Source organism: Pituophis catenifer, unplaced genomic scaffold (assembly GCF_029215685.1).
Source record: "Pituophis catenifer annectens isolate HBS135680 unplaced genomic scaffold, rPitCat1.0.hap2 SCAF_1, whole genome shotgun sequence".
Classification (NCBI taxonomy): Eukaryota; Metazoa; Chordata; class Lepidosauria; order Squamata; family Colubridae; genus Pituophis; species Pituophis catenifer.
This window is the reverse complement of record NW_027256881.1, coordinates 161,099,194-161,118,218: the sequence shown is the minus strand read 5'-3', so window position 1 is coordinate 161,118,218 and position 19,025 is coordinate 161,099,194. Positions and strand designations below refer to the sequence as shown.

Sequence of the window (19,025 nt, the reverse complement as noted above, 5' to 3'; positions counted from 1 at the left end):
TAGTAAATCTTCTTCAACAATCGAAGCCCCTCCTTGAGCCTCTGCCTGAGCCTGGGTAATTTCTTTCACTCCCACTCTTGTTTCCTCTATTTCCTGTCTTCTTCTGATTTCTGGAGAAGAAGAACCTCCAGCCTTCAATACATTAAAGTAAAAATCCCTTGTCTTCCATAATGTATTAAGATGGAATCTCTGTCCTGAATAATCCACCACCAATCCAGTTGGAATCTCCCATCTATACTGTATCTGACGTTTTCTGAGTTCATCCACCACAAAAGCATAGTCCTTCCTTGCTCTCAACATTTGGAAGAGATTTCTTTTAATGTTAAAACTTCTGCCCTGCCACTTGAAGTTTATTTTTGTAGGAAGCCTGCAATATCATATTTCTTAGCCTTCTTGTTGTAAAGTAAATTACAATGTCTCTTGGTAAATTTCTCTGCCTGGCCACCCATGAATTAACGCAATAAATTTTATCCATTTGCCAATCCAGATCCTCCTTTCTTTCTTGAGTTATCTGTGCAAAGGCTTCTGCAAAGATCTCTCTCAAATTCTCTTGGGTATTTTCTTTCAGGCCTCTTACTCTTATAGCAAATTCTATCGATCTATATTGTATCATCATCACCTTTGAGTCTGCTTTTTCTATCTGAGTCTGAACCTCTCCCATTTTATTCTCCAAATTCACGTTTGATTGATTAATTTCCTCTAATCTTTCATCTAACCCTTCAATATGGCTTGCCAAACCTTTAAATGCAAAAATAATGTCTTCTCTAATTGCCTTATTTCGAGCTTGAATTTCATCCTTGATTTCTGTCACTTCTCCAGTTACTTCATCCATTTTATCAGTCACCACTTTCATTTTTTCATCAAGAACAGAAGTAATTTTTTCTTCTAAAGAGAAGGCTTGCAGCTTTAAGGCTTGCTGCAAGGCTTCCAGGGTTAAAACTTGTGGTTCTGCTGGAGCTGTCAAAGATTGCGGTTTGGGTGGTGGAATAAGGGAACTCACAGTAATTTTAGCCCCAGCAATCTTTATTTGCTTAGAAGCCATTTTCCAATTTTCAGTTCCAGATTAAAACTTTTACAACAACCAATCCCAGAAATTAACTCAATTTCCAATTAGTTTCAGTCCTCAGTAAATTTAAATTTCTCTACAGTCCAATTTAATTCTTCTTTCTTTTGAGACAAGTTCCGTTTATTAGCAGCAGAGACTGTCAGCGCAGATGAGTACTTTAAAGTTAACTTTCATTACCACACCCAATTAAGGCTTGGCGCCATTTCCTTTCACTTTCTTCCCACAGCAGTCAAGAAGGAAGTATTCAATACACAGGAATTAAAGTTTAATATTTGCAATTGGAGTTCCTCCTGACTTTGCTCTGCCTGCTTTTGTATCCAAAATGGTGTTAAAATGTTGCAGGGATGGTCGCAGCGTCTTGTTCTGCTAAATGCAGAAGCGTCCTGGGTCCGGAGCTTGTGTCCGGCTTCTAGGGAGCTCTCACCCTTCGTGCCCCAGGAATTATTCCTGGGACTCTTGGGGAGCTCTATCCAAGCCTGGCTGCTCTCTTTCCCCTCTTTTCCCGAGGGGAAAATTTTCAAGCCGCTAAACAGCTGTTTTTTGCTGTTCTAGCGGCTTTGACGAGATTGCGGGGCTAGCGCTCCGAAAGGAGCTGCCATCGACGACGCGTTGCCACCAGAAGTCACAACTCTTCTGTGCATGTGCAGAGACGTCCGGGTGGGTAGGCGGAGCTTCCCGCTGCCGCCGCTACCGGTTCACTCTGGAATTAAAGTCTGTTAAAATTTGGTAGGATACATACTATCATTTCACCATTAGCATGATTATCAAATCCTTTTTATTTCAAAGACAATTACAATAAGAAAGATTTGGTAACATATGGCAATATTTTCTAATTTATCTTATATTACTCTACAAACTTTCTATCTAATATTTGTGTTTATAATTTCAACATATCTTTTTTCTTTTTTTTCTTTTTTATATGAATAATATTTTTTAAAAAACAAGAAATGGGAATAGTCAAATGATGAAATCTCAGTCTCAGGCAGAAATGTATAGGTAGTCCTTGACTTGCAACCATTCATTTAGTAATATTCCAAGTTATACTGGCACTGAAAGAAGTGACATGATCGTAAGTTTTTCACACTTACAACTGTTGCAGCACCCCCATGGTCATGTGATCAAAATTCAGACACTTGGCAACTGACATGTATTTATCATGTTGCACTGTCCTGAGATCATGTGATCACTTTTGGTGACCTGCAAGCAAAGTCAACGGGGGAAAACAGATTCACTTAATAATTGTGTTACTAATTTCACAACTGCAATGATTCACTTAATGACTGTGACACGAAAAGTTGTAAAATGGGAGAAAACTCACTTAACAACTGTTGCTTAGCAATAGAAATTTTGGACATATTGTGGTCATAAGTTGAGGACTGCCTGTAATTTGAGTAAGTACCTCTCCCTTGTTCAGTAACCTGTTAGTAGAAGTAGTACTGTCATTCATAATCCTGACATACTAGTCTGATCTACCTTGAAGAGCTGAAAATGATCATGCAAGTTTGAATGTGTGTTCCCCTTTAGCCTCCAAACATCAAGGTAGGACCTCCACAGCTTCACGTAGTAGTCCAAGGGTGGAGATATAAAGCTAGGTATCATCAGCATACTTACCCATTAGCTCACCCAGCAGCTTTATCTGGATGTTAAACCAGAGAGGAAAAAATAACAAACTGTAAGGCACTCTACAAAGTCAAGGCCAAGTGAAGGACCTTTCCCAGCCAATCAACAGTACCTGGAACCACCCCAGCTGAAGGAAGAGAACCGGCACAATAAAATGTCACCAACATCCTATCCCTGAAGCTGTCCTGTTTCAGGTCTCAAACTCACATAGTTGCTAGATGAGGAAAGCAACTTACTTAAGTCTGAGCAAATAGTAGCAGACAAAGAAGAAAACATAATCAACAAAGTCTCTTGATAAGGAAGCTTTCCTGAGTGGTTTTGCTTTCAAATGAAGCACATTGAAAAGTAGTCAAATCCAGTCCAAAGTTCAGAGAGCCAGGTCAGATTTGTCAGCCAGGCCAAGGTCAGAGATTCACAAGAATGACATACCAGAGCAGGAAATCAGATAGATGTTTCCAATGGAGAAATGTGTTAGTGTTGTATCTGAAATTAGGCTGTAGCCAACTGTCTTTTATTAAGAGAATTACTCCCTTACTTGGAGGAGGGCCCTCATTGAGCTTCTTTGCTCTGCTGTCTGCTCTACTTGCCAACTCTGAAAGTTTGGAGACCGTACATCATCAACTGACTACTCCAGCTGTTCTAATGGTGCCCGAGTAGGATCAGCCTCAGGTGATTCCTGGTTTAGTGTCTCCTAAGGATAACGTTCCTCTTGTTCAGCTAGAATAGTTTCTTCAGAATCTGAGTCCTGGGCCATGATAAAGAACTGATCCAGAAGAATACTATGGTTGATGGTATTGAAAGCCACTGGGATATCAAGGATGTGTACACTACTTTCAATTTTGTCTACCATCCAAAAATTTGTTCCTTTCCATACTCAGGCCTGGATCCAGACTGAAAAGAGTCCAGGAAATTTCTTCATTCAGAATCCTCCAAAGCTGCTGTGCAACCAACTTCTCAACAACCTTTCCTAAAAAAGAAAGCAAGGAGGGCAAAAATGTGCAAAACTGTCTAGCATTAGCTTCTTAAGGGCTGAACCACTGCCTGTTTAAAAGGAGGAGGAACCAGCCCCCTCACTCATGGAAGAATTCAATCACATGTCACATCCCGAGTGGCCTCATCAAGGCAGGTTGGGCATCTAATATATAGCTCTCAGTCATGAGGATCCCATTTGCTTTCTCAGCTCCAAAAGGATCCAATTCCTCCTGGATAATGAAGCAAGACTGTAACTAACTAAGCAAGAAGTATCTCCACAGAACTTACTCCAAAACGAGAATTTAACTGGGAGCAGATCTGAGTGATTTTATCCAACAGATGCCCAGCATATTCTTAACCATAAAAGCCACTAGTTTACCTTTGATAGTTGATAATTGACTGATGGAGAAAAAAAAGAGGATCAAAATATAGTGCATTGAGCTCCCATGGCAAAAGCAAGCAATAGTAAATAATAATATACAATAAATACAAGGTGTTTCAAAACGACAAAGGAGAGTTTCCCATCTTATAGAAAATAGGGAAAATAGGGAATTGTGCTGATTCTTAGGAACTTACTTAGGGATTTGGGCCAGTAGTTTATTAATTAACATTCCCAGCAGGGTTGTTCTGAGGATAAATTGGACAATTGTATGTACTGTATTATTTAGTTGCCCTAAAGTTGAAAGGCTTGGGTAAAACAACAAGTTAATCAAGAAAAAGGCACTCAGATACCAAAGGGAAGCTGGCATTAGGTGAACAGGATGAGTTTATTTGAGGGATTGATTTCTGATCTGGTCAATTCCCAAGCCACCTTCAATTAGGAATCCAGAAAAGTGCTAGATTGGATACAAGTGGCGGAAGAGGATTTAATATTTTGATATGCTGAAAGAAACAGTAGAGGACAAAAGGTGTTGCTGACGCTCTCTGGGATTAGAGGGAATTTATTTGCAGACCAATAATTGCTATGCATTGTAACTGAACAACTTGTACAAGTGGTTCTCAACTTACAACCACAATTATGCCCAACATTTCTGTTGCTAAGCAACAGTTCTTAAGTGAGTTTTCCTCCATTTTATGACTTTTTTTTTCAACAATCATTAAGTGAATCACTGCAGTTGTTAAATTAGTAATCCGGCTTCTTCATTGATATTGCTTGTCAGAAGATTGCAAAAGGTGATCACATGTCCTCAGGACATTGCAACCATCATAAATACAGGCTAGTTGCCAAGCATTCAAATTTTGATCACGTGACTTACTTTTAAAAAGTAAGCTTAATTACTCTGGGTTGACTTTGAGTAAAGAACAAAGTGTTTCTTTTTTTATGAACATAAATAAAACTTGTTTTCCTTTGGTGCAGCAACAAAACACAGTAAATAATGTTCTTTTGGAGGATAGCCATGTTCAGCGCTCTCATGAGGGTGCACACCTCTTCCCAGATTTCATGGGACTTCATCTTGGACACCTTCATCTATTCATCTGTGAGTACCTATAATGTTCATACTTGCTCTGGCTGAGGATCAGATCTTACACATGACGTAGTAACTTGGAATTCTGAGAATCTATAGTTCTGAATATCTAGAGGCTATAATAAGAGAAAGTGGCATGTGTCACTGAGTCTCCAAGGAGCAATCCTGGATATCGCAGTTCAGCAGCACCTTGATTTTATGCCTTTTCACACTGTCAATAGCTTCTCCCGCATAATAGGGAATGCTAGAAGCTCTAATTGCTGGAGGCAGCAAATTCTCAAAAATGGAACATTCTTTTAACAAGTATAGTTTTGCAGGATCCAATCTGGGTTAGTCACTGGGACTAGAGGTTTTGTCTTCCGAGCTTTTGGACTCATGCTGGTGCCCATCTTCAGGGAACTCATCTCTAGCCTAGGGAGAGAGAGAAAGAAGTTCCTGAGCTCGGAAGACAAAACCTCTGGTCCTGATGACCAGCCCAGATTGGGTCCTGCAACTTTAACTTTATATGGGACACGTATATTCACCTTCATTCATGAACTATTATGTAAATGTTGGCTCCAGACAGCTGAGTCATCAGGTGGTTGAAATCCCTGGTGTTTAATTCACCAGGAATGAATATTTATGGTTCTTCTTGAAAACCCTCTCCCAATGTATAATTCTTTTCTTATAAAGAGGAAAATCCCTGTCTTTCAGATTCACAGCAAGTGGGGCAAAATAGAGGAGAACACCACACAACTAGAGTTACACAGACAAAAGCGTCAGGGTAGGTGGATATCTTTTAATGTCTTTTGCTTACAAATAGTAGCTTCATCTTCTGATATACATCAATTTGTACAATCGCTTTGCTTTGATAAATGATCTGATTTCTGCCTTGCTTGCCAACTGCAACTGGGCCTGACAACTCCGTTGTTAACAGTGTGATCATAAAGTAAAATGTTACTTGACCATGCCTGACTTATGACATCAGTTCCAACTGCAGTTGTGAAACAAATAAGGTGCAATTGTTAAGCACAATGTTATATACCGATAGAGGAGAATATTTGTAGCTCAGGGTTGAAATGAGGGGTTCTTGGTGCTCTCTGAGCTTGCTTGTTTTCTTGCAGACATTTTCTTAATAGGTAGACATAGGATGTCAACTTCGATGGGTATATCAACATTTGCAATGTTAAAGCACATTGGTATGAGAGCTTGCCTATTCACAAAAGGATGCCAATTGAGCATGGTCAGTCTCAAGCAAACTGGGAAGAGCATCCGAAAGTCATCAAGGAAGATGTCATTGGGATCATTGGGCATCACACTGGGGGATGCATAGATAGGATACAGGGCAGCTCAAAAGCACCAATGCTTGTTGTGGTAAACATACAGTATAACATGTTAAATGGAGATAAAGGTAGTCCTCAAGTTACAATTGCAGTTGGGACCAGGACTGCCATCACTAAGTAAGGGGGCCATAAAGTACAATATCACATGACCCTTACCAACAGCAATTCAGGCAGTCCTGGTTGTTTTTGTAACCCAAGATGTGTGAGTCATTAAGTGGGGAGTCCCAGGTAAGGAATGTGGGGGGGGGGGGTAGAGAGGTCCTGGGAGCTGATGTATGTGTGCATGTGCATGTGTGTGATTGTAGGGAAGCTGTTGAAAGAGGACCTGGAGTAGTTGTGATTGCAGGGAGGCCATGGAAAAGGTGCTGGGTGAATGCATTTGTGCAATTGCAGGGAGACCAGGGGGCAGGGAGCATGTGTGTGTGTGCGTGCTTGCACAATCACAGGAAGACCAAGGAAAGAGGGTACAAGCAGAATTTGCAGCCAATCTAATCTTTCGGGTGAGTGTGGGGGATGATGTTCCAAAGGATAGGAACGATGATAGAAAAGGCTCTCTTCTTGAGTCTTGGACAAGACCTACAACATGTCAATCTTGATGGGATGGGTAGATGTAACCAGTGAGAGGTGGTCCCTCAAATAACCCAGCCTCATGCCATGAATTTATTACCACCACCTTGAATTCAACCTGGAAGCATATTGGCAACCAATGCAGCTGCTGGAACAGAGGTACAACAAGAACTGATTGAAAAATTCACGTATTTGCTTACATTGCTGCATTCTGTACTAGATGAAACTTGCAAGGTAGTTGACAAGATATGCTCATTGTGAGAGATTTTCTGACTCCTGGGCCTGAGATTTTCTGACATGGACAGTCATTGAGAAGAAGATAGTAGGACATGGCTGAGTCACTCTTATTACACAATTAATTATGACAGATCATTTTCTCCCTTGTTAGACATGTCGCCAGAATACACGATTGCTGTTGAGATAAACTTTGTAGACATCTCACTCCAGGAGGACCTCAGAAGATTTTTCAAAAACTTTAGTCTCCCAGTTTCAGTAAATGTCCCTGATTCAGATATAAGCATTTCACAAATTAATATTACTACTGGTAAGTAGTCTTTGACCATTTATTATCAACATTTGCTTTTTCTATGTTTAATTTAATTTTGGGGTATTTTTGGTGTGTGTTGTGTGGCTTAAGATACATCATGATTAATCAGGGTTGCTAGATCTGTGGTACAAAACTAAACCAACAGTTCTTAATTGTTTAATCTCAGTACTCCTTTACATCCTTAAAAGTTATTGAAGACACCAAACAGTTATGGTTTGTTGGGTTTATTTATTCATTTAAAATAACAATAATAAACCCATTACATGTTAACTAACTTTAACCCTAAACTGAGTTATTCTGAAAACACACATATTTATATCCTAAACCTGCTCCCTTAAAAAACCCCAACAAATATGGGGAAACACAAGTACATATGTTATTACCCATCAGAGTGATGACTTCATCACTTGTCATGTAGCCCCTAAAAAACTGCAGTCTACCTTTATGAGAATAGGAATGGAAAACTTAAATAACATTTTAGTATCATTATAAAAATAGTTTTATAGAATTTTCAGACCTCCCCCCTTGAAAAAGTCCCAGAGACCCAGAGTCCATAGAGAACCATTGCTTTAAACAATCACTAAATGTTTGACCATTTTACCTTTGCTGGCACCTTACAATTTTGGCAGGCCATGTCGAGATGCCAAGGGAAAGACTATATGTTCAGGAATAGCTATCAAGAGACTTATCTATTCTTTCAAAATGAAACAAAACACTTTCTATAAACATTTGTTAATGCCTGACATGCCTTTTATATGCCTTTTAATATGAAAAAAGAAAGGGAAAGTCTGCTGAAAACACAAGAGCGTTTTTGCGGTATAGGGTGGCTCTTTGCAGTTCAACCTAATGGAATCAGGAAGTTCTATTAGGAACTTCTCATGTTCTCATGTTCCAGGAAGTTGTAAGCACATTTCGTTCACTTAGTTCCTTTCTCCTTTAATGTCCTGATGAGAAGTTGGAGGGTGACTTTCTTTTGGAAGTTATAAAAGGACTCAGAACTAAAATGTATTTAGGAGAATTAAGATAGGCAGGAAAGTCTAAAATATTTATAAAAGATTAGCAATACTTCCTGCAACAGATAAAATTCTGTAAAACAATCTGATTTATCAAAACGGTACATTAATTTGTTTAATGTTCTTAAATGTTTGTCCTCCCTGTTTCTCAACATATTGTTTCAATCCAGTGGAGAAATGTGAGCATTGGACCTATCATATCTGGGTTGTAAAATCTGGAGCTTTGCAGTTCAGATTGGATAGTTCTGTTATTGGTTTTAAAACTCAAGGGGTGTCAAACTCAAGGCCCACAGGCTGGATCTGGCCAACAGATTGCTTAGATCTGGCCCACAAGGCCATCCTAGAAACAGTGAAGGACCTGTCCATGGTGCTTCTTCCAGCAAAAACGGAGCTGGGAGGACTGCATGCATCCATGATGGCCTCCTGCAGCCCTCTGCCAGCTAAAATGGATTCAGGGAGGCCACATGCAGCCTCCCTGAGCTCCATTTTCATTGGCAGAACCCTGCAGGAGGCCATTGCAGTCAAAAATGGAGCCTCAATGAGTGTCATTAAGCTGGCCACCCCACCCCCCCCGGCCACACACAACCAGCCCCCCGAGGTCAAACACAACCCTGAAGTGGCCCTCAATGAAATAAAGTTTGATACCTCTAGTGTAGATTGTTCAGAAAAGATTTACACAATCATTTTTCATTTTATTTTTTCATTTTATTAAATTTGTATACCGCCCTACTCCCGAAGGACTCAGGGCGGTGAACAGGCACAAAATACAAAAGTTAAAAAACATGATTAAAACCCAATTAAATAATTTTTGCCCGAGACAATTAAAACTCCCAATAATTTAAAACAAATTAAAATTTCAATTTAAAAGTTTAAAAGAAGGGGAGAAAATTAGGCCAGGCTGGCCTGCTGGAATAGGAGTGTCTTCAAAGCACGGCGGAAAGTGGGCAGATCTGGGATCCTCCGTATCTCTGGGGGGAGCTCGTTCCAGATAGTAGGTGCCCCCACAGAGAAGGCCCTCCCCCTAGGGGCCACCAGTCGACATTGTTTGGCTGACGGCACCTGGAGGAGCCCCTCTCTATGAGAGCGTACCAGCCGGTGGGAGGCTGTTTGTGGTAGTAGGTGGTCCTGTAAGTAGCCAGGTCCTAAGCCATGGAGCGTTCTAAAGGTGGTAACCAAAACCTTGAAACGCACCCGGAACACCACCGGGAGCCAGTGCAGCTTGCACAGGAGAGGTGTCACACGGGAGCGCCATGTTGCTCCCATAACCACCCGCGCGGCCACACTCTGCGCCAGTTGGAGCCTCCGGGTGCTCCTCAAGGGGAGCCCCATGTAGACAGCGTTACAATAGTCCAGGCAGGAGGTGACGAGGGCATGAGTGACTGTGTGTAGGGAGTCCCGGTCCAGAAAGGGACGCAACTGGCGAATCAGTCGAACCTGATGAAAGATCCTCCTGGTCACGGCAGTCAAGTGCTCTTCTAAAGACAGCCGTGAGTCCAGGAGGATGCCCAAGTTGCGAGCCCTCTCCATGGGGGCCAGCGATTCGCCCCCAATAGTCAGCGATGGCGTCAACTGACTATATCGGGATGTCAGAAACCACAGCCACTCAGTCTTGGATGGGTTGAGCCTGAGCCTGTTCCTCCCCATCCAGATCCGCACGGCCTCCAGACACCGAGACATCACTTCAAGGGCATCGTTGGGGTGGTCCGGGGTGGAGATGTACAGCTGGGTGTCATCAGTGTACTGGTGGTACTTCACCCCGAAACCATGGATGATCTCGCCCAGCGGCTTTACATAAATGTTGAACAAAAGGGGTGAGAGGACTGACCCTTGTGGCACCCCACATATGAGGGGCCTCGGGGTCGACCTCTGCCCCCCTGCCAACACAGACTGGAAATGGCCAGAGAGAAAGGAGGAGAACCACCGTAGTACAGTGCCTCCCACCCCTAACTCTTCCAACCGGTGCAGCATGATACCATAGTCGATGGTATCAAAAGCCGCTGAGAGGTCTAATAGGACCAGGACAGAGGAGCACCCCCTGTCCTGAGCCCTCCAGAGATCATCAACCAATGTGACCAATGCCGTTTCCGTGCTGTACCCGGGCCTGAAACCCGACTAGAACGGATCCAGATACGTCGTCTCATCCAGGTGCTGGGGAAGCTGTTGCGCACCCACACTCTCGACAACCTTCACCACAAAACGAAGGTTGGAGACCGGATGATAATTAACCAACATTGCCAGGTCCAGGGAAGGCTTCTTGAGGAGAGGCCTCACCACCGCCTCTTTCAAGGCGGCGGGGAAGTCACCCTCACCAACGAAGCATTTATAATCCCCTGGAGCCAGCCTCGCGTCACCTCCCGGGAAGCCAGCACTAACCAGGAGGGACACGGGTCCAATAAACAAGTGGTCGTGTTCAGTCTGCCCAGAATCCTGTCCACGTCCTCAGGGGTCACAGGATCAACTCATCCCAGATAACATTCTCAAGACCTGCCCCAGTCCCTCCCCCTGAGACTATCCAGTCGGAGTCCAGATCTTCCCGGATCTGAGTGATTTTGTCATATAGATACTGAACAAAATCCTCGGCTCTACCCTCCAAGGGGTCCTCCCGCGCTTCCTGGTGGAGCAGGGAGTGGGTCACCCTGAACAGGGTGGCTGGGTGGTTATCTGATGACGCAATAAGAGCAGCAAAATAACTACATTTCGCTGCTTTTATCACCACTAGGTAATTCCTAATATGGGATCTTACCAGTGTCTGGTCCGATTCAGAAAGATTGGCCCTCCAACTACTCTCTAGGCGTCTTTTCCGGTGCTTCAACTCCCTCAGCTCCTCAGTGAACCAAGGAGCCAAATGAGATTGGCGCCGGGTCAGAGGCCGCAAAGGCACGACCCGATCCAGAGCTCCAGCAGCCGCCCTATCCCAGGCGGCCACTAGGTCTCCAGTCGAGGCGTGTGCCAGAACCTCGGGAAATGGCCCAAGCTCCATCTGGAACCTATCAGGTTCCATCAGGCGCCTGGGGCGGAACCATCTTACCGGCTCCGCCTCCCTGCGGCGGGGTGCAGCGGTTTGAAGGTCGAGACGAAGGAGAGAGTGATCTGACCATGACAAGGGCTCGGTAACTATATCCCCTATCTCAAGATCACTCAGCCACTGTCCAGAGACAAAAACCAGATCCAGATCCTTCCTTGTTCTAAGAATGACATTTACAATGGAATCTCTACTTGGTAAGGGGGACTGTAGGGAGAGTTCAGCTCAGCTTAGTCCTAGTGAACAATCAAATATGAGCCAGCAGTGTGAGCTAGCCGCTGCCAAAAAAGCCAACACTGTTCTAGGCTGCATTAACAGAAGGATAGAATCAGGATCACGTGAAGTGTTAATATCTCTCTATAATACCTTGATAAGGCCACACTTGGAATACTGCATTCAGTTTTGGTTGCCACAATGTAAAAAGATTTTGAGACTATAGAAAGAGTGCAGCAAAGAGCAACAAGATGATTACATATAAAGAATGGATGCTGGAACTGGGTATATCTAGTTTAATGAAAAGAAGGACTAGAAATGACATGATAACAGTGTTCCAAAATCTAAGCCACAAAGAAGAGACAGTCAAGCTATTATCCAAAGCACCTGAGTGCAGGATAAGAAGCAATGGATGGAAACTAATCAAGGAAAGAAGGAACCCAGAACTAAGGAGAAATTTCCTGACAGTTAAAACAATTAATCAATGGAATGACTTGCTTCCAGAAATTGTGGGTGCTCCTATGCTGGAGGTTTTTAAAAAGAAATTTGGCAACCATTGGTCTGAAATGGTATAGGGTTTCCTGCATGAGCAAGGGGTTGGACTAGAAACCTCCAAGCCCTATTATTTTGTTATTTGGTTAGGTTGCAGATTACTTGCAGATATTTATTTTTGTCCCACCTTTATTATTTTTACAATTAACTCAAAGCAGCAAACATATCCAACACACCTTCCTCCTCCTATTTAGACTGCTTTGGTAAGAATTGTTTTATACCTGAAAAATGAGAAGCCCTTGGCTGTATGAAGGTTTAAGTTCCTCTTGACATTTGATGTTCTGCAAAATAGTCCGTAGGGTTTGAATGTCTCACCCTGAAATCAATAATATCCAATGTAATGATTTAACTTATTAATCTATTCATACATGAACAGATTAACCACACTTAATATTTGCTAGACAAATTGAGACTCAATAAGAGACCCAACACATTACCTTTGCTACTACAGATCTGATTATTTTATGACTTTTCCAATATTTTTTATTATTGCATGAATCAACCGGTGATGCTAAAGATGTGTTTTCATATATTTTATTCATTTATACTTAACCAATATTCAAAGTGTATTTACGATTTATAGCCTAAAACACTTTTGAAAAGCCAATACTAAAAAAAAAATTGCTTAAAGCGATTTTTAAAGCCTGGCTTGTTGGGGAATTCTGGGAGCTGAAGTCCATACATCTTCAAGTGGCCAAAGTTGAGAAACACTGGGTTAGGATCTTGGATATTCAACCCTCCAAGTTTGTATAAGGTTTGAATAATGCATACAGAGTAAACATAATCAATGAGATAAATAACATCAGTAAGATACAATGATTTAAGTCTTTTTTTGTTTTTGTTTTCTCTTTTCTCACATTAGTGTGCAACTCAGTTGGCACTAATCATTCTCATTGTTTCTGTGAGCCTGATTACGGATGGTCTGCCAAGATCTGTAAAGCATATCCTGTCTGCCATAATACTACAACTGCAGGAGGAGAGAACTGCAACTGTATTGCGCAGCTTCCCCCTCAAGGGACCTTTTGTCAACTTCAATCAGAAGGTAAGAGAAGGTGGCAAATGATGATGAATGGTGGTTTATGGGCAACAGCAATTCATTCATGAAAAAATAACTTTTCATGGGTAATCTGCCAAAATGGAAGCTTAAATTACTTTCAAATCAGAAAGTTCTGATTGAGTTTTACATGCACTAGGATAGCAGCTCACAGCCTTTTCAGCCTATATTTTACACTATAGCTATTTGCCAATTCTTCACTTTCTGGAATCTGTCATATGTCATCTAAATAATGTTTGGCTTCTATAATCTATGCAATCAAACAAAATACTGGAATTTCAGATCAGAAATCTGATTCAGATCTTTAACTTCATCCTATGGTTTGCAAAATTTAAAAAGCCACCTGCATTTTGCAACTGCATTCATTATATTTTTATTCTACTTAGCCTAAATCCCCAATGTGGAGTGACCATGCACTGTTTGGTGCTTGCTGAGTTCTCTGCTACATCTAATTGTATTGGTTTAGAATATTTTGATTTTGAAAATTGAATGGAAAGCTAGCATGTAGCAAATCAAAGCATGGATCTCAAGCATTACCTGCATTTCTCATGCTCCCAACACAGAAACTGAAGGTATTCTTAGAAAATAAGAGGATGGGTGGGCTGCAATCTTCTGGTAAATGGATCCTTTATGAATAGCTGTATCCACCAACACAACCATTGTGGGAAGGTGCCTATGATATTCGATCAACATTCTAAATATGTTTACTGATCCCCAAGCATGGCGACCTTAGCTTGGTCTCTCTTGCATACTAGTATACATAATTGGCACTACATAAAAGTTATCTTTTCACAAAAGAACCCCTTCTTGATCATTTCATATTGTTTGTGCTTTGTTCCCATCCTCCATATTTATTAGTTATTTTCCATTAAATTTCTTGTTTTCAACTTTTGTTATATTACTGCTCCTACTCCGGTCCCAGGATTTTAATCCCTCTATTGTAAATGTTCTTCTATTTGCTCACACTGCCAGATTTCAGATTATTATTCCCATTTTCTCTTCTCCACATGCAAGCTCCAGTAAAAGAATATATAACTAAATTAATATGAATTTTAAATGAATGGACTAAAGCATTTAGCCAAGACTGAATTTTATGATTAAATGACGCTTTATTTTCAAGTTTTTATTTCAGCTAATAAGATTATTTCTCTTCTTTTTTTACCACAGATATTCCTTCAGTGCTCATAACAAAAATGTCTGTCCGACTTGATATACCCTTTAAGAATGCTCTATGGAATTCGTCCTCTGTGTTGTTCAGACAATACAAACATGATCTTGAGGAGGCAGTAAGTCTGAGCTGGTTCTTCAGCTAAAACGTGGCCAAGATATTTTAAAACTCTTATTGTTTAGCTGAAGAGGATTTCTTTTGAAGGTGTCTAGATATTTTAGGTGGTTTAAACAAATGCAAATACCATTTTGTAGTCTTTTTAGTGCCTCAGCTAAACTCTTAACTGAAGCCACCCAAATAAGCTCTCCGTAGGCCTTTCATATTGCACAGTTTTCACTCCATGTCCATTTACAACCTGTTACAAAAGAATTTGAAACTGACCTTAGATTATCTTCATTTCTGGTGGCTCAGAGCAGGCAATAAGCCAACGTGTTCTCTTTCCAGATGACCAATAGGAGGATTAAAAATTGTTATCCCCTGAACTGCCACAGCTCCTGGAGCAACAAACATTGGCTTTCTCCCACAACACTGTTGGTTGTTGGGTTTTTATTATTGTAAGTGTATAATAGAACTACACTGAAATTGTGAAAATGGTCTCTAGTTGTCTATGGGGAGTCATGGTTGTCCCAAAGCTGCTTTTCAAAAGGCAACTGGACTTTCTCAGTTTTTTTTCCTTGAAAATGTTTTGCTTCTCATCCAAGAAGCATCTTGAATGAGAAGCGAAATGTTTTCAAGGATAAAAATTAAGTAAGTCCAGTTGCTTTTTGTGTGTAGTTGGGAATGGAGTTGATACTTTAAGTGATCTATGAAGGGTGCTGTATTTTTATGGGATTGATAGTATCAAACTTACAAAAACAGATACATATTTTTAATTGAAACACCTATATAACAGAAAGTAATAAATGCTTGCAGATATATGTGGATCCCAAGTTCCTAATATGGAAGATAATACATAGATATATTCAACTAGGGGAGTGGTGAAATGCTACCGGTTTGCACTAGTTCGGGTGATATATTGGTGCATACTACGCATGCACGTGTGTGCAGCATGCATTTGGTGTGCACTGTGCATGCGCTTGCAGTGCGCGTTTGGCACACACCACACATATGTGGCCAGCGAACCGGTGGCAAACCGGTTCAGATTTCACCACTGAACTAGGGATTATCTGGCAATAGCATAGTGAAAGAGTAGAAGAAGCATTCCACATGCCATATACAGCCTTTAATTTAATAAAGGAAAATATTTGTAGTTCTGAGTTGAAATGAGGGTTCCTTGATGCTGTTTGAGATTGGTTGTTTTCTTGCAGATGGTTTTGCAGGCACATGTTCGTCGCTTTCACAAATGAAGCTTCGCGCTCACCCACCACTTCCACAACCTGGTTCCATACAGTTGGGGAGCCCTGTTTTAGATAACAGTGTTCTTAACTGATAAGCATGCTGATTGGGTGTTATGGATATTGTAATCCAACATATCTCTTCATCCACTTTTAGTAGATTATTTCTATATTAGATTCGACAAAGAATCCTTAGTCCATGAGACCAGGACTGTGAAAATTATAATATTTGTTTGATGTTTCATGAAAGTATGTAGGATGTCTGTAATAGTAAGTGAAATAATATGGTCTTAATTAATAATAAATACTCTGCAAAATGTATTGCTTTCTTTCAGTTTATTGAGGGCTATTCAACTTTACCGGGTTTCATAAATGCAACAGTTACAGGATTCAGGTATGAAAACCTTTTTGTTTCACTTGAAAAGTTTATAGGAAAAAAATGATTTGTTTCGACTTCACATAATGATCCAACTGATAAATGCTAAGCTTAAAATGAAAATTAGCTTCAAGTAGGGCAAACTTATAATGCAGAGAAAAGCTTTTCTGCAGTAAAATCAGCAAAAAACCCCCACCATTCTATAGATAATACAACCTCTATAAATATAACCTACAGATTTTTTTATTTATTTTATTTTATTTTTTATTTGATTTATATACTGCCCTACTCCCGAAGGACTCAGGGCAGTGAACAGCCACAAGATAAAACACATAAATACAAAATTTAAAAGCAAAATAAAACCGAATTAAACAATTTGGCCCAAGACAGATTTAAAACACCCTAATAATTAAGAACAGATTAAAATTTACATTTTAAAAGGAAAAAAGGGAAAATTAGGCCAGGCCAGCCTGATGGAATAAAAAGGTCTTGAGAGCGCGGCGGAAGGTGTGCAGATCCGGGATCCTCCGTATCTCCGGGGGGAGCTCATTCCAGATGGTAGGTGCCCCCACAGAGAAGGCTCTCCCCCTGGGAGATAATTGAAAGACAAGTTTGTCATAGTTAAAGGTATTGTATTGGGAACAGAAAGCCCCTTTGCATGGAAACCAAGTGGGTGACTTTGGGCTAAACACAGTGTCACCCTGAATTAGAAAGTTGAAAAACATCCATGAACAAGGTACTAACCAACCACTTTTTTAAAAAAATGTTTCCAAGTAAACTGCATATAGTCACCTGGAGAGTCAAAACTCACTCAAACAATCATAAGAACTGCATAGATATTTGAAGAAAGCAAAATAAATTATATTGTCCATGATAAAAATCCTCAAATCCATTCTAGAGCTATATCTTTGTTGTCTATGTTGTAATACCTATTCTAAGTTGAAGAGCTTGTTCCCATTATGATCACCCATCAAGGATTACTTTTTGACTCCTATACAATTTGTTTTCCTCAATCCTAATGCCAATCTCCAATTAGCAAGGGATCTCTAAGGGCATTTCCATTATATTCTGGAGTGTCCAATCAGGAAAAAAAAACTTTCTTCCAGTTTGAAATTTTCATCATTCTGATTGTATAATTAAGAAATAGCATATAGACACATAGACTCTATAATATAGGTACAGTAGTTGAGTTTGATAAGGATATTATATCTCTCTTCATAATTGAAATGCAGAGATAAACATACAAACACAATGTAAGCACTTAAAACAAAGCAGTGGATATTTTAATTCATCTTTACAGTCCATTATAAAATTATAGCAGTTAAGATACTTCGGGTTACCCTCACTAGTGGTTTTTTGGTGGGGAGAGATTGAAGGACAGCATTTACTAGAAGAAACAAGCAAACAAACAAACAAACAATTGTCAGGAAGATTGGTGGGCCATCTGAAATAGATTCTGGAGACCCAGGAAGATGGAAAATCTACTGCAGAAGCACGAGTTCACCGTGGAATATCCCTTTCTCCTGTTAGCCATAAACTATCACATTGGACTATACTGCTTTCTGAGTAGATAAGGCAGAATCGTAGAAGAGAATGTTGAGGCAATCCACATCTGGTTTTCTTTTCCTCCAGCTACCATGAAAATATAGCTTTAAAAGCCATTTAAAAAGGTAAAGGTAAAGGTTTCCCCTGTCCAGTCATGTCCGACCCTAGGAAGGCAGTGCTCATCTCTGATTCTTAGCCGAGGGAACCAGCATTATCTGAAGATGCTTCCATGGTCATGTGGTTGACATGACTATATGCTTAAGGTGCACAGAATGCTATTACCTTCTCACTGAAGTGGTACCTATTTATCTACTCGCATTTGCATGCTTTCAAACTGCTAGGTTGGCAGGAGAATGATATTGTGTATCATTTATTACATAATGAGCTTCAACTTACTGGACAATATTCTTTTTACATAGGCCTGGAAGCATCATGGTTGGCTATGAAATAACCTCAGCAAGGCAGATCCCGCTTGAAAATGCACATCCCAAGATAGCTGCTCTTTTACATTATCCCTACCACTTAGCATCTTCCACATTTGCAACAGAAATCTTTGGTAATGTTTTTTAATGTCTTTTATTAAAATGTGTATTTCTGTTTTGGTGAATACAGTTACTGTCCTTGGTGGTAAGAAAATATCTTTAGAGTTTTAATATCATTTTACAACCACAGGCCAAGTTATGGTAGTGAAGAATCAAACTTGGAGATTCAGTCTGGACCACAGATTTGTGAACAGGTGGTCATTGATTGGCAACGCTTTGTTTCAAAATGATGTTTGTATTCATTAAGCTAAATTATTGTTAATCACCTTGGAAAATCCCACATGCAAAATTATCTTACCTCCTGAACCAGAGCTCCATTCAACTGAAGACATCAATGTTTAAGGCAATTAAGATATACATGCCAATGTCTTAATTTTGCTAGGTAGTTTCAGTAGATTTCCAAAACATGTTCAGAAAAGTACAAAATAATACTATGAAGTAGCTGATCATTATACAAGCAATACTCTTATATTATATGTTACTTTACATATGAATACCAATTTTAGAATTCATATTTTGAAAAATATTATTTTTTCATGCTGAAACAGTGTGTCTGTGTGTGTGATATGTGTATAGATGTATATGTATATGTGGCTAGCTGGATATTTAGAATGAAAGATTAACTATATATTGAATTACAGGACCA

The 19,025-nt window shown here is 40.3% G+C and overlaps 1 protein-coding gene across 1 annotated transcript in view; it reads left to right on the top strand.

The window, feature by feature from the left end:
• Nucleotides 1-5,034: 5,034 nt before the first annotated feature.
• ADGRF5 (adhesion G protein-coupled receptor F5) overlaps nucleotides 5,035-19,025 on the top strand; it is a 33,351-nt gene continuing 19,360 nt past the window's right edge. Inside the window, exons 1-7 of the mRNA XM_070956708.1 lie at nucleotides 5,035-5,136; nucleotides 5,818-5,887; nucleotides 7,402-7,557; nucleotides 13,223-13,402; nucleotides 14,582-14,700; nucleotides 16,252-16,310; nucleotides 18,257-18,393. Of these exons, the coding sequence (XP_070812809.1) occupies nucleotides 5,035-5,136; nucleotides 5,818-5,887; nucleotides 7,402-7,557; nucleotides 13,223-13,402; nucleotides 14,582-14,700; nucleotides 16,252-16,310; nucleotides 18,257-18,393 (823 nt within the window). The remainder of the gene's footprint in view (nucleotides 5,137-5,817; nucleotides 5,888-7,401; nucleotides 7,558-13,222; nucleotides 13,403-14,581; nucleotides 14,701-16,251; nucleotides 16,311-18,256; nucleotides 18,394-19,025) is intronic.